The following is a 13,815-nucleotide window of genomic DNA, read 5'->3' on the forward strand; positions in this document are numbered from 1 at the left end:
ACCCCAGCACTCACCCCAGCAGCTAACTGTCTGCCGGGCTGCCTGGGAGGTAGGGCACAGGCCTCATCAGCGGGGGCCGTGCCAAGCCCGGGGCTGTGCAGAAAAGTGCCCACACCCCAGGCCTGGGGTGCTCTGCTGCTATCGGGGTAACCAGTGCCTGCAGATCCTCAGGACACGGGCGTGCAGGGCCGGCTGTCAGTGCCGTGGGGCCCGCTGCAGGCCCGGGATGCCGGGTTCTGGGAGCACCGAGCCCGAGGGCCAGCCCTGCTGCCCCCAGAGATGTGTGGGGAGGTCCTGAGTCACCTCTGTTCCAGACATCCCCTTTGACTAGGGAACAAAAGGCCTTTCTGTCCCAGAGCGCTTGAACGGGGAGGCTTGTGGGGGAGGCGTGCCCTGCCCTGTGCCGGGTTAGATCCTGCCAGCCCCTCCCACTGGGCCGTGGCTCCCAGACCCAACTCCGGCCCGGCCCCTGCTGGGCCAGGTCGCGGGCCTGGAAAGAAGAGGCTGTCGCGGGCACTTTCGCAGCTTGCTGTCCTGGATGCCAGGCCGGGGAAGGGTACCAGAGAGGGGAATGTGTTGGCCCCTTCTCAGAGCCAGCGTCCCCTGACTTAGGTCTTCCCCTTTTTGGGTTAGAGATGGTCTGGGTGGCCCTCTGGGTGTGGTGTGCTGGGGAGTGCAGGGTTCTTGGCTCTAGTCTTGACCCCTCCCTCACGCCCTCGCCCAGCTCTCCAGCAGAGCCCAAGAACGGCCCTGAGTGGGAGTCCTTGGTGGGCCTGCCTTCAGGAGTCTTCCCAGGATGTGCTCAGTGGCAGAGGGCAGGGGCACCAGCTTCTGGAGGCACCACCACCAGCCATTGGGACCTCCTGCAGGCTACCTCTAGGTGGGCACAGCCTGGCACCATCATCTCTGTTTGTTTCCCCAAGTTGGGAGGGGGCATCTAGGAGGTGACATCAGGCAGGGCCATCTCAGTCCAGGGCAGACCCTCCTCTGGGACTTCCCAGGTCATCCAGCTGTAAACTACTGTCATTTCCTGGCCAGAATCAGACGACTCTGGACAAACCCTGGGGGTTCGCATGCTCTCCAGCTGCTGTATCACATCGAGGAAAGGGTAAAGAACACAGAGGATGAGAATGCCCTGGTCTCTCGCTGGCCTCCAGGCCCGCCCTCGGAGACCGCCCCCGTTGCGTAGACTCTCCCTGGGGACCTGAGGGTGGGTCCTGGAAGATGGTTTCCAGGCTGGTGGTGACAGGTTGGTGACTGATGGCTCTTGCCCACAGGTGGTGGTGCCCACCCGTGTGGGCCAGGGCTATGTGTTTGAGGCCTCCCAGCCAGAGCAGGACGAGTACGACATCCCCCGCCACCTGCTGGCCCCAGGGCCCCAGGACATCTACGACGTGCCCCCTGCTCGGGGGCTGCTGCCCAGCCAGTATGGCCAAGAGGTGGGTACTGGGTCTAGGAGTTGGGGGCACCTTGGCCCGGCCCAGCCCAGCTTAGGGAGCTGGGCTACCCCTGTCCCGGCCAGGGTTGTCCTGGGGTTGGTGCTGTGGTGGTTTTGCTCTTCCTGTACCCTCCGGTGGCCCTGGCACTGGCACCTGTGTGTCACCACACCTTTTCTGCCTCAGGTCTACGACACACCACCCATGGCTGTCAAGGGTCCTAATGGCCGGGACCCATCACTGGATGTATACGATGTGCCCCCCAGTGTGGAGAAAGGCCTGCCGCTGTCCACCCACCACGCGGTAAGCAGTCGGTGGGGAGCTGGGCCTGGTGTGTATACAGGGCTGGGTGCGACAGAGTGTGGGCCGGGGGTGGGGACCCACGTCTGCAGGCCCCCCGCTCTGCCCCTCAGTCTGTGACAGAAGTGCAGACTGAGTGCTCCAGCCTCCACTTCCTCATCTCTACAAAGACCCCCCTCATGGGCCTTTCTTGGGTTCTTGAGGGGATCACACAGGATATTAGCAAGGAGACCTCCGAGTTCGTTCTTCAAAGCTGGACCCTTCTGAGAGTGAGCGGGGACCAGGAATTATGAGGGGGGGCATCAGGAACAAACCGTCACTGTCCTGGGTGAAGCAGGGTGTTGTCACTGTAAATACAACACACAGATCAGCCAGGTTCCTGGTGCACAGCAGAGACCGCACGGGGGTGATGGGGGCGAGGTGGTGTCACAGCTGTCCTCTCAGCACGTGTTTGTAGTTGCACAGTGAACAAACTCCTGTAATCCTGGTCACAAACCTATAAGTGGGTTCTCCCCTCTGACAACTCAGCAGACAGGCACAGAGAGGTTGAGTCACCTGCCTTCAGTCACACAGCCAGTAAGGGGTGGAGCTGGGATTCTGAGCTCAGGGCTGGCTCCAGAGTTGGGTTCTTAACCTTAACCTGTGTGGGTAGGAACCGGGACACCAGGTGCTGTGTCTGTATGAGTGGCCCAGTCCTGCCTCGGGGGCTCCATCTGGGCAGGTGGATAGGCAGCCTTGACCGATCCTCTGCCTACCAGGTGTACGATGTCCCTCCATCCGTGAGCAAGGACGTGCCCGATGGCCCGCTGCTCCGTGAGGAGACCTACGACGTGCCCCCCGCCTTCGCCAAGACCAAGCCCTTCGACCCGACCCGCCACCCGCTGGTCCTGGCAGCGCCGCCCCCGGACTCGCTGCCAGCCGAGGACGTGTACGATGTGCCCCCGCCCGCTCCTGACCTCTACGACGTGCCCCCCGGCTTGCGGCGGCCCGGCCCCGGCCCCCTCTACGACGTGCCCCGCGAGCGGCTCCTCCCCGCCGAGGCGGCCGACGGCAGCGTGGCCGACGACAGCGTGTACGCGGTGCCGCCGCCCGCGGAGCGAGAGCCCCCGAGCGAGGCCAAGCGGCTGTCCGCCTCCAGCACCGGCAGCACGCGCAGCAGCCAGTCGGCCTCCTCCCTGGAGGCCGCTGGGCCGGGCCGCGAGCCGCTGGAACTGGAGGTGGCGGTGGAGGCCCTGGCACGGCTGCAGCAGGCCGTGAGCACCACCGTCGCCCAGCTGCTGGACCTGGCGGGCAGCGCGGGCACCGGCGGGGGCTGGCGCTGCGCCCCCGCGCCCCAGGAGCTGCCGGGGCAGGACCTGCGGGCCGCTGTGGCTGCCGTGCAGGGCGCCGTCCACGAGCTGCTGGAGTTCGCCCGCGGCGCCATAGGCGGTGCCATGCACACGTCGGACCGCACGCTGCACGCTAAGCTTAGCCGGCAGCTGCAGAAGATGGAGGACGTGTACCAGACGCTGGTGGCCCACGGGCAGGCTCTCGAGGGGGGCCGCGGAGGCGCGGGGACCACTGCCGAAGACGTGGACCGCCTGGTGGCCTGCTCGCGGGCTGTGCCCGAGGACGCCAAGCAGCTGGCCTCCTTCTTGCACGGCAACGCCTCGCTGCTCTTCAGACGGACCAAGGCCCCCGTTGGGGGGCCAGAGGGGGGCGGCCCCCTGCACCCCAACCCCATCGACAAGGCCAGCAGCATCCAGTCCCGGCCCCTGCCCTCACCCCCTAAGTTCACCTCGCAGGACTCCCCGGATGGGCAGTATGAGAACAGTGAGGGGGGCTGGATGGAGGATTACGACTACGTCCACCTGCAGGTAAGTGCCAGCCCTGTCCCGGCTCCCAGGGGAGCCCCCTGGGGGAGCCTGCTGGCCTCCTCAGGTCTCTAAGTTTGCTACCCCTGTCCTGGGCACCTCGATCCCCTCCACATTGAGTCCTCTTGTGGAAAAGAAGAATTTGGACCCCAGTAGGCCTCAGTGAGTTCCTGTGCCCACTCTCTGACCTTCCAGGCCAGATGCAACCCCCGCCCAGACCCAGTCCTCTACCCGCCTCAGGCCTTTGGGCTGACGTGGCCATGTCATCCGAGGCCCTGCAGTGCCAGCCAGGAACGGCCCTTGAGCACTTGCAGGGGCTGAGCTGCTCCAGTGAGCAGGACAGAAGCAGCTCTCTTGTGTGTGGGGAGAGGGATTTTGAAGTAAAGCAAAAACAAAGATTGTTACAGGCATTGGGAAAGAAAGAAAACCAGGAGATGGGAAGGTGGGCCTCTGAGCACAGAGACCCGGATGCCAACTGAGTACCCCAGTAGGGAGCATTTCAGGTTTAGTCAGCAGGTGCCAAGGCCCAGTGGTCAGGAATGGATGAACAGGCCCTGTATGCCAAGGGGAAGGGTTTGGATGTGATTCCTGGTATGGGAGCCGGGGCAGGGAGGATAGCCTGGCCCCCTGGAGGGGCCCGCAGTTGGTGGAAGGGGCCTGGAGAGCTCCCTCCTGGGAGGCTGTTCCTGCTGTGGGCCTGGTGCCTGCAGCGTGAGCCTGGGTCTGGCATCCAGTGCCACCTGGTGGCTGCCGACGGGGCCTTGCGCTCCCCCAGGCCAGTGGGGCTCCTGACTCAGCCCAGTCCTTGTGCCTTGCCTCCAGGGGAAGGAAGAGTTTGAGAAAACCCAGAAAGAGCTGCTGGAAAAGGGCAACATCATGCGGCAGGGGAAGGGCCAGCTGGAGCTGCAGCAGGTAAGCATGCCTTCTCTGGGCTGGGGCCGGGGACCCCAGCAGCCCCTCTGGAGCCGAGCCTCCCACGGCCCTCCCTGCCACAGAACTGTCTCCGTGCGTCTGTTGGATTTCTGTGTGTTATTATCAGAATGATCGTGGTAGACATGGGAATACAGAGAAAAGTGTAAAAAGGCAGGAAACAAGGCCCCTGAGGCAGTGGGGGTACCCTTGGGCTCATTTGTAGCTCTGCTCCTGTGTCCAGAGTAGCCTCTATGTTTTCATGTTCTTGAGTTTGTGAGCAGGAACATCTGCCTTTTTTTTTTTTTTTAAGATTTTATTTATTTGACAGACATCACAAGTAGGCAGAGAGGCAGGCAGAAAGAGAGGGGGTGAAGCAGGCTCCCTGCTGAGCAGAGAGCCAGCCCTATGTGGGGCTTGATCCCAGGACCCCAGGATGACAACCTGAGCCAAAGACAGAGGCTTTAACCCACTGAGCGACCCAGGCGCCCCAAAACATCTGCTTTTATTTCAAAATTGTCCCATGGCATTAAACATTCTTCCTCAGTTGTTTTTAAAGGTCATGGGACATGTCTGAGTATTTTTTTTTTTTAAAGATTTTATTTATTTATTTGTCAGAGAGAGAGGGAGAGAGAGCGAGCACAGGCAGACAGAGAGACAGGCAGAGGCAGAGGGAGAAGCAGGCTCCCTGCCAAGCAAGGAGCCCGATGTGGGACTCGATCCCAGGACGCTGGGATCATGACCTGAGCCGAAGGCAGCTGCTTAACCAACTGAGCCACCCAGGCGTCCCAACATGTCTGAGTATTAAATGCTTATGTCGTACCCAGTTTCCCTGATTATAATGGTACTGCTGTACTTGTGAGCAGATACAGAATTTCTTCATACTTCGGATCATTTCCTAAGGGTAGGAAAGGGATTATAAAAATAAATTAATAAATAAGGTAGCTTTATTCTGATTATGAAGATGGAAAAAAAAATACAGACAAGCATGAAGTAAGCACAGAAAAATCACCCATCAGGTTTTCGGCACCCCGCACCCCGCCCCAGGCATGGGGAGGATGGCAGAGCCAGGAGAGCTTCCCAGCTCCACCCTGCCCTCTGCAGAGCCACCACTGGCCCAGCTATAAGGTACGGACCATAGTGGGTCCATCTCAGGGTCAGTGTGAGAATTAAGGGAGGGAAGAGCAGAAGCCTGGCCCATGGAACATACTCTGTAAAGGGATAAAAGTTCATAATTAGAGGTATCTCCATCCATCCATCCATCCATCCATCCATCATCTGTCTGATGTATGGAATCTCCGCTAGTTTAAGAAACGGACATGCGCCTTATCAAACTCTGTGACTTCTCTGGACTGTGCCAGCATTTTATTTATCTAGTCCCCTGTTGGTGGGACATTTCGGGTGTTCCCAGAATTACTTCCGTGAACAGCACTTCACCGACCTGCTTGATCCCAAAGGTAAATTACTAAAGGCTGGAAGAAGAGATAGGAATATACATGAAAAGCTCTAGAAAGGTCGAGTGCCCTTCGGCCAGGGACCTAAAGCACCACTACGGTACAGGCTCATCAAATGTAGACACGCGTGTCAGTTGTCCCCGCCCCAGAATATTGCTTGAATAAATAAAACAAACAATACAGTAAAATCTTAGGTAACTATTAAGAATTGTCAAAGAATAGGAACGCCTGGGTGGCTTGGTGGGCTAAGCCTCTCCCTTCGGCTCAAGTCATGATCTCAGGGTCCTGGGACCAAGCCCTGCATGGGGCTCTCTGCTCAGCGGGGAGCCCGCTTCCTCCTCTCTCTCTGCCTGCCTTTGTGCCTACTTGTGATCTCTCTCTCTGTGTCAAATAAATGAATAAAATCTTAAAAAAAAAAAGAATTGTCAAAGAATGGAAAAGAGTTCGAACTGAAAGTGAGTGTGCATCCCCTCCCTGGCTGAGGGGGCCAAACGGTGAGTCTCCCCAGGTTGCCGCCGATTGTTTTGGGGATGAGGAAGGGGCAGTTCCATGTTGGTTTTGCTAATTAAATGAAGGCTTGAAATCTTGGATGAAACAGAACTTGTCTGTGCCTGAGCCTGTGCACAGCTGATCACAGCCCCGCCGGCCCCTGGTCAGTCAGCCCAGTCCACACGGGCAGCTTGCATGGCGGGGGCTGCTGTCGTGGCGAGCCCGTCTCCCCTGCGCGGACACAGGCCAGCTGACGGCGGGCCCGTGCCCTTGGCTCGGGGCTGGAAGGACGGCTGTAAAACAGTCGGCCCTCAAACACCGTGGGTGCGAACTGCATGGATCCGCTTGGACCTGGATTTGTGTTTTAATAAGTACATTGGAGAAGTATTTTAGAGACTAAGACAGTTTGTAAAAAACATGCAGATGGACCATGTAGCCTAGAAATACTGAAAAAATTATGTATTGTAAGAAAACAGCATTTGGTACAAGTAACAAGTTTTACAAATACCATGACCTTTCTTTTTCTTCTTTTTTTTAAGATTTTATTTTAAGTAATCGCTACTGTGGGACTCAGACTCGCAACTCTGCGATGGAGAGTTGCACGCTCTCCTAGCTAAGCCGGCTAGGGACACCCCGCTACATCTCTTCTGTTTAAAGTTTTTATAATGGGAAATTGAATTCCCTTATAAAACTGAAGAAGGCAGTCCCCTGGGTGCGTTCACCCACTCCCAGCCCCTCGGGACGGCTGCTAAGCTGGGTATCTGGCAGCCTTACCCCACAAACCATGTTGGAGACGTTACAGCCTTTCGTCTGCAAATACTTCAGTGTTTGGGTCTAAGAGATAACTGACCTGGATTATATTCTACCAGGGGTGACTTCCAGGGACCCGAGATACCATACCAGTGGACAGCTATCTTGTTTTCTGCTTGTTGGTGTATTTGAAGTTTTTCTTTTTAAAGAATTGATTAATTTATTTAAAGCGTGATTGGGGGCAGGGGTAGAGGGAGAGAATCAGGCAGACTCCCTGCTAAGCACATTCTACACAGGGCTCGATCCCGTGACCCCAAGATCATGACCTGAGCCCAAATCAAGAGTCAGGTGCTTAACTGACTGAGCCACCCAGGTGTCCCCATTTGAATCTTTTTATAACGTATATGTTAAAGACAAAATGTGGGGCTTTTAAAATTCATTGTGAAGTATGGATAGGTTCCTAGGAAGCTGCAGAGAGTATGAAGCAGGTCCGTGTCCCCTTCACACACTTTCCCACAGTGATTGCTTCCCGAGTAAGCAGAGACTGACGTCCCCAACCACGGCAGCTGCTCATTTGTTCTGTGTCGATCATTCATGGTTTCAAAAATGTTACATAAATGGAATCCTACCTTTTGCGATTGGCAGAAGTTACTGGCGAGTGTCGGGAGGCCGCTGCGGATGCATGCTTTGCCCGTGGCCTAGAGACGGCGCCTGTCCCCGCTCCCGCTGGGAGCCGTCCCGTTCTCTCTCGGCGCAGTGCGGCCGCGGTTCTCACTCTGCTCTCCCTCTGCCGCAGCTGAAGCAGTTCGAGCGGCTGGAGCAGGAGGTGTCCCGGCCCATAGAGCACGACCTGGCCAACTGGACCCCGGCGCAGCCACTGGCCCCGGGGCGGACAGGCAGCCTGGGGCCCTCGGACCGGCAGCTGCTGCTCTTCTACCTGGAGCAGTGCGAGGCCAACCTGACCACCCTCACCAACGCAGTGGACGCCTTCTTCACTGCCGTGGCCACCAACCAGCCCCCCAAGATCTTCGTGGCACACAGCAAGTTTGTCATCCTCAGCGCCCACAAGCTGGTGTTCATCGGGGACACGCTGTCGCGGCAGGCCAAGGCGGCCGACGTGCGCAGCCAGGTGACCCACTACAGCAACCTACTGTGTGACCTTCTGCGTGGCATCGTGGCCACGACCAAGGCCGCTGCCCTGCAGTACCCGTCCCCCGCCGCCGCCCAGGACATGGTGGACAGGGTCAAGGAGTTGGGCCACAGCACCCAGCAGTTCCGCCGAGTCCTGGGCCAGCTGGCAGCAGCCTGAGAGCCGGTGACCGGAGGGATGGGGGTCGGGAGGAGGACACCTGCCCCGAGAGAGTTGCCATGCTGTAGGCGTGGGGACAGGCACCCCAGCTCTGCCCGGGCCTGGTGCCCCAGACTGTCCAGGGATTTGTACATATTTATGACGGGGCAGGATATGGGACAGCATTTCCTCAGCAGAGCCCAAGCAGAGCTGGGCCCCCAGGAGCCAAGGCTGAGGAGTAGGCTGGGGTCTTCCTGCGTACACGGCGCCGGGGCCCAAAGACCCCTCGATCCCCATGGCCTCAGAGGACCCCTTGAGCTGATCCTAGCCCCACTGGGGGGCCCTGTCCCTCACCCCCCCACACCGCAAGCGCCACTGTACCAGGAGAAAAACTCTAAAACACTATTTTTCATTATTGATTTTCCAATCATTTGACTAATAGTCTACATTTAAATAAAATTTTAAAAATGGGAAGCCTCTGGTGTGAGGTGTGAGAGCCAACAGGCCTCATGGATGCAGGCAGGGGTGTCCTTGCTCTCGGATGCCACGGGGTAGGAGCCACAGACGGAGGGGATTTGGGGTGAAGCTGTGGGAAGCTTCTTGGGAGGGTGAAGACCAAGTGGGTCCCTTCAGGAGCCAGGCCAAGGATGTGAGGCCAGGAATCTCCTCCAAGGTGGGGGCAGGTCTGCCATGACCCCGAGACCCTGAGAGCCAAGGCTGCTGGAGAGAAGCTGAGTCATCCTCAAACAGCAGGGCGCGATGGCCGAGGAGGGGTGTGCCCGTGGCCAGGTCGGCGGGAAGCCAGCACGGACTGAAGCAGCTCCCGGAGCACGCTGGGCTCCACTGGGGCCTACGCTCCAAGGCAGAGAACCCATGGAGGACACCACAGAAACTTGTTTTCACAGACCTCACCCAGAGCTTTGCTCTTAGAAGCTCATCATTTCACCCAGGGACTTACTCCGGAGCGTCTTCCTTGAATTACGCATAGACTTGGCCTCTACGTTGGGACTTGGGGATCCACAGGGCCCTTGCCCTGGCTTTCAGGAACAGCTGCTCCTAGCCCTGATTGTTCTGCCCGTGACCTTGGGCCCTGGTCTCCTACGCCTAAGAAGAAGGGCAGGATCTGTCAACCCTCCACAGGGGGGCGCCAGTGAAGGCCGCCATCCTCCCGCCCCTCAGCACCCTGGCGAGGACACAGACGGCAAAAGGCATGTGGTTGCTCTCAGGGTTTTATTTGGGTTTTGCAGGAGTTGGGGGGTGGGGCAGGGGTTCAGTTGGCCTCCAGAACCTCACGAACCCAGGGAATGAACTTGGTGACGCGGGTGTACACCCCTGGTAAGAATGGGTTGCACCAGCTACTGCCCCAGGACACGACGCCCACCAGGGTCCAAACTCCGTCGTTCTGGCAGACCAGGGGGCCCCCAGAGTCGCCCTGCAGGAGGACAAAGGACTAGTTTCCAAGCCCGAAGTGGGATGCCAAGGCCCCAGTGTGCCCTGACCTGCCCCAGCCCAGGTTCGGTGCAGAGAAATGACACGCCTGGGCACAGTGACTGAGCAGGAGACCCTTCAGTGTGGGCCCCATGGCAGCCCCAGCTCCGTCACCAACTCCAGAGGGCCTGGGGCAGGTGGCCAACCCTCTGACCCGGCCAGTGCCTGTGCAATGGGCTACAAACTCCCGGCTCCCGGGGGCTGAGGCCCCCAGGAGCCCCGCAGCATGCCCAGGCCAGAGAGAGCCTTCAGGCAGAGGCCCCTGCTCCTGCAGGTCCAGGTCTGGGCTGGGGTCTGGGCAGCTGGCCTGAGCAAGGGGGTCAAGACACGCGCAGAGAGGACCTGCCCTCTGGGCTGAGCAGGGGCAGCGTGAGGTCCGAGACGGAGCACCAGAGTGGCAGAGCCGGGCCATACCGAGCAGGAGGACACGCCGCTGGCACCCGCGCAAACCATCACGTCGGTGATCCTGCCGCCCCAGAACTTCATGCAGTCGGCGTTGGACAAGAGGGGCAGGGCCGCCTGCTGCAGCTTGTCGGGGGTCTTGTAGGCTGGAGGGACACAGCAGACCCGGAGGGGTCAGGGCCCCTCCTTCCGCCCTGACCCCCTGGACAGTGCCACACACAGCCACTGGCCTCAAGTCAGGAGAGAAGTCGGGCCTGGAGGTGGGGCATGGCACTGAGGGGGGCCGCGCTTGCCGGTGCTTCCGTGCTTCTCCGCAAGGTGGTCTTCAAGGATAGTGCTTAAGCTCATCTTTTTTTTCTTTTTTTTTTTTAAAGTATTTTATTTATTTATTTGACAGAGAAAGCAGAAGCAGGGGGAATGGCAGGCAGAGGGAGAGGAAGAAGCAGGCTTCCTGCTGAGCAGGGGGCCAGATTCAGGTCTCCATCCCAGGACCCTGGAATCATGACCTGAGCCGAAGGCAGACTCTTAATCGAATGAGCCACCCAGGTGTCCGCCCCCTCCAACGTTTTAAGATCTCATCTATTTATTTGAGAGAGAGAGAGAGCGAAGCAGGGGGAGCAGCAGGCAGAGGGAGAGGGACAAGCAGACCCTCTGCTGAGCAGGGAGCCCCCCAGGAGACTGGTTTCCATCTGACCGCAGCCAGAGGCAGTCGCCCAACCGACTGAGCCACCCAGGCACCCCTAAGGTCATCTCCACTCATGTTTGGTAGATTTTTCATTATGAGGGCTTTAAATAAAGGAAAGAAAGATTTATGGTTTGCGATTTACATGCGTGGAATTTAGACCAAAATCAGAATGAGGCTCCCTTCTGAAAAGGCCCTGCAAGGCCACTCACAGTTGTACTGGGTCTTGCCCCAGCCCGTGGTGGCGCAGATGGAGCCCGAGGGGAAGCTGGAATTGGCGCCGGGCAGGCACACAGGGGACACGGTGCTGGAGAGCAGGGCGGGCCTGGCCAGCTTCAGCAGGGCGATGTCGTTGGTGTCCATAATCCTGTCCCACAGCGGGTGTTCAAAAACCTGGGGAGACGTTGGGGGGGGGGGCTGGGCAGAGCTCGGAGGACTTGGGGGTTGACGTGGGGAGGTGGGGACAGAGGTCTGGAGACGCAGAGGGCTCCGTGCCAGGCGGGCAGTCATTGAGAAAGGAGCACAGATGGAGCTGCACAGGCAAAATCTCTGGAAACTGGCATTTGACACACTGGTGGTATTTAGTTTTTGTATTTTTGTGCTTTTCTACAATGAGCAAAATTTCATCTTACCATCAGAAGCAGCATTCTGTATTTGTAAAGGAGCTTTCTCCTTGGGAAAGAAGGCTCTGGACTAAGAAGTGCAGGGGTGAGGCCTGAGTGGGTTGGCCAGGGTCATCTGTGCCCGCACACCCTGCTCACCTTGCCCCTCCCTCGTCCCGGGCCCCCAGGGGCAGCCTCCCCACCCACCCGCCCTCGAGGTACCTTTGCGATCCTCAACACCTGGACAGCCTCGCCATCAGAGCCGTGATCAGACACGCCAGCCACCACACGGTGGCTCTTCCTGGGGGGAGAGGAGGTGGCAGAGGGGTCGAGGGGTGCCGGAGGGGTGCCCGGGTGCCGGGCAGGCACACGGGGGACAGGGTGTGCCTTTTGCCAATTGCGGGAAACCCCGGCTGAACCTCTCCTTCCCACGAGGACATGGGGGCCTGGCTCCCCAGGTGTACAATGAAGGCACTGGACTAGAGTGGCTCTCCCGGACGAAGCGGGGGTCCAGGGTGGCAGGGGGCACAGGGGTTGGGATTTTCTCCTGCAGGTGATGGCTCTGCCTGTGGCTAGGAGGTGGGAACAGCGTCTTCCCCACCCGCCCTTGGCCTCAGACCCTTCCCGTCAGGGCACGGTGCCTGGGAGGGGGCCTGGGGAGGGAGTGAGGGCTGTTCCCTGACACCCAGGGGCCCCCTGCTGCCCAAGCCTTGGCCTCACCTGACCCTGCAGTGGGCAGCGGTGAGCACCCAGTCCTGGCTGATGAGGGAGCCCCCGCAGAAGTGTAAGCCCGAGCTGGTCTGGGGAGAGGGGAGCGGGACAGTCAGCCTCGCTGCTCCTGCCTGACCCCTCCCCATCCATCCCGCCCCCTCCTCAGCTTCCCCCTCACCTGCAGGGACACCTGCCAGGGCCAGGAGCTGGGCACAGCGTCCTCCCCATTGACGATCCGGGACAGGCCACTCAGCTCAGGGTGGATGGCAGGGACCCCGCAGCCTGGGGGCCAGGGTAGCTGGTCAATGGACGGGGGCCGAGGAGGAAGAACTGGACTTCCAGCCTCTGTAGCCACCCAGCACCCAGCCCCTCCTGACCCGGCCGGCGGCTGCCCTGGTGCCCATGTGGAGGGTCCTGGAGGCTGGGGACATCCGGAACAGGGGACCAGAGCTAGAAGCCTGGGTCTGGAGACTCCTACATAGCCAGCTCCCCAACCCACTGTGTGCCCCAAGAGGAGCCTCCATCCTCCAAACCCAGGGTCCTGGGTCGTCGGGCTGGGACATCCTGCTTGAGTCCCGGTGCTCTCGCGGTCCCCGAGTCTGCAGTAGCAGCGGGGTGTTACTCCCACCGGAACAGCACAAACCCCGGAGGCTGCCGGAGTCAGGAGGACGGAAGGGGCAAGGCCAAAGGCACCGGCGTGGGAGACCTTCCGGAGGCCAAACGCCAGCGGCTCAGGGGCGGATGTGGATGCTGGAGGAACCCGGACGACCCCCCCTTTCTGAGCCAACGGAGGAGGCCAAGATGAGGCAGGTCCAGCATGACCCGTGGAGTCTGAGGGGCTCGAGGGACCTCTAGGCAGAGCAGGAGTGGGGAGCCCAGGAGAGGCACCCAGCGAGGCTGAGGGGGAGCCCGTGGGGCCGGCGGGGGGTCAGGCGGGGCATGTGAGGAGAGGTGCTAGGACTTGGCCCTCCAGGTCCCAGCTTCTGGGGGTGTGGGTGTTGGGGGTGGGAGAGGTCTGGTGTGGGGCTGCCTCGCCCCCTGAGCTTTGTTGTGCTTACCGGAGCTGCCGCCAAAGAGGAGAAAGCCAAGGACAGCCCACAGAAAGCTCATGGCGTGTGACTCGGGAGGTGGAATGGGGTCAGCATGAAGGACCCTCATTATATTCCCCCGCCCACCAATCACAGCCTGCCTCGCCATCCCCTTCCTTATCATGAGGCCTTGGGATGAGAAGCACCTGGTTCCTGGGCAGGCTTGGGCGGCTGCTCCTGGGAAGGGTCCTTGGAACCACAGGTGTGTGGGGCTGGCAGCTGGCCCATCCCCCAGCTGCCCACTCCCCGGGGCGGGGCCCTGAGCACCCTGAGTGTGACTTGGAGGGCCAGGCCCCTGCTGCTTCCTGGGGTGGAAGCGTGGAGCCAGGCGTGGGGGCCATGGTCCCATGTCATCTCTTGGAA

General features: G+C 59.8%; 2 protein-coding genes across 3 annotated transcripts in view; one reads left to right on the forward strand and one right to left on the reverse strand.

Annotated features, from left to right (window-relative positions):
* The window catches only part of BCAR1 (BCAR1 scaffold protein, Cas family member), a 35,210-nt gene extending 26,257 nt beyond the window's left edge, over positions 1-8,953 (forward strand). For both annotated transcript variants that reach the window (XM_044255715.1, XM_044255716.1), the window contains exons 3-7: positions 1,278-1,439; positions 1,623-1,739; positions 2,495-3,592; positions 4,412-4,501; positions 7,988-8,953. In XM_044255715.1, coding sequence (XP_044111650.1) covers positions 1,278-1,439; positions 1,623-1,739; positions 2,495-3,592; positions 4,412-4,501; positions 7,988-8,500 — 1,980 coding nt within the window. In that variant the 3' untranslated portion in view covers positions 8,501-8,953. The remainder of the gene's footprint in view (positions 1-1,277; positions 1,440-1,622; positions 1,740-2,494; positions 3,593-4,411; positions 4,502-7,987) is intronic.
* A 796-nt stretch (positions 8,954-9,749) lies between these two features.
* On the reverse strand, positions 9,750-13,474 carry LOC122911479 (chymotrypsinogen B-like). Its single transcript, XM_044256216.1, has 7 exons — positions 13,423-13,474; positions 12,543-12,646; positions 12,374-12,453; positions 11,876-11,954; positions 11,264-11,444; positions 10,382-10,515; positions 9,750-9,911 (listed from the first exon to the last, which is right to left on the reverse strand). Exons 1-7 carry the CDS (start codon positions 13,472-13,474, stop codon positions 9,750-9,752), a joined length of 792 nt encoding a protein of 263 aa, XP_044112151.1.
* Between the last annotated feature and the right edge of the window lie 341 nt (positions 13,475-13,815).

This window comes from Neovison vison, chromosome 7 (genome assembly GCF_020171115.1).
Source record: "Neovison vison isolate M4711 chromosome 7, ASM_NN_V1, whole genome shotgun sequence".
NCBI classification, from domain to species: Eukaryota; Metazoa; Chordata; class Mammalia; order Carnivora; family Mustelidae; genus Neogale; species Neogale vison.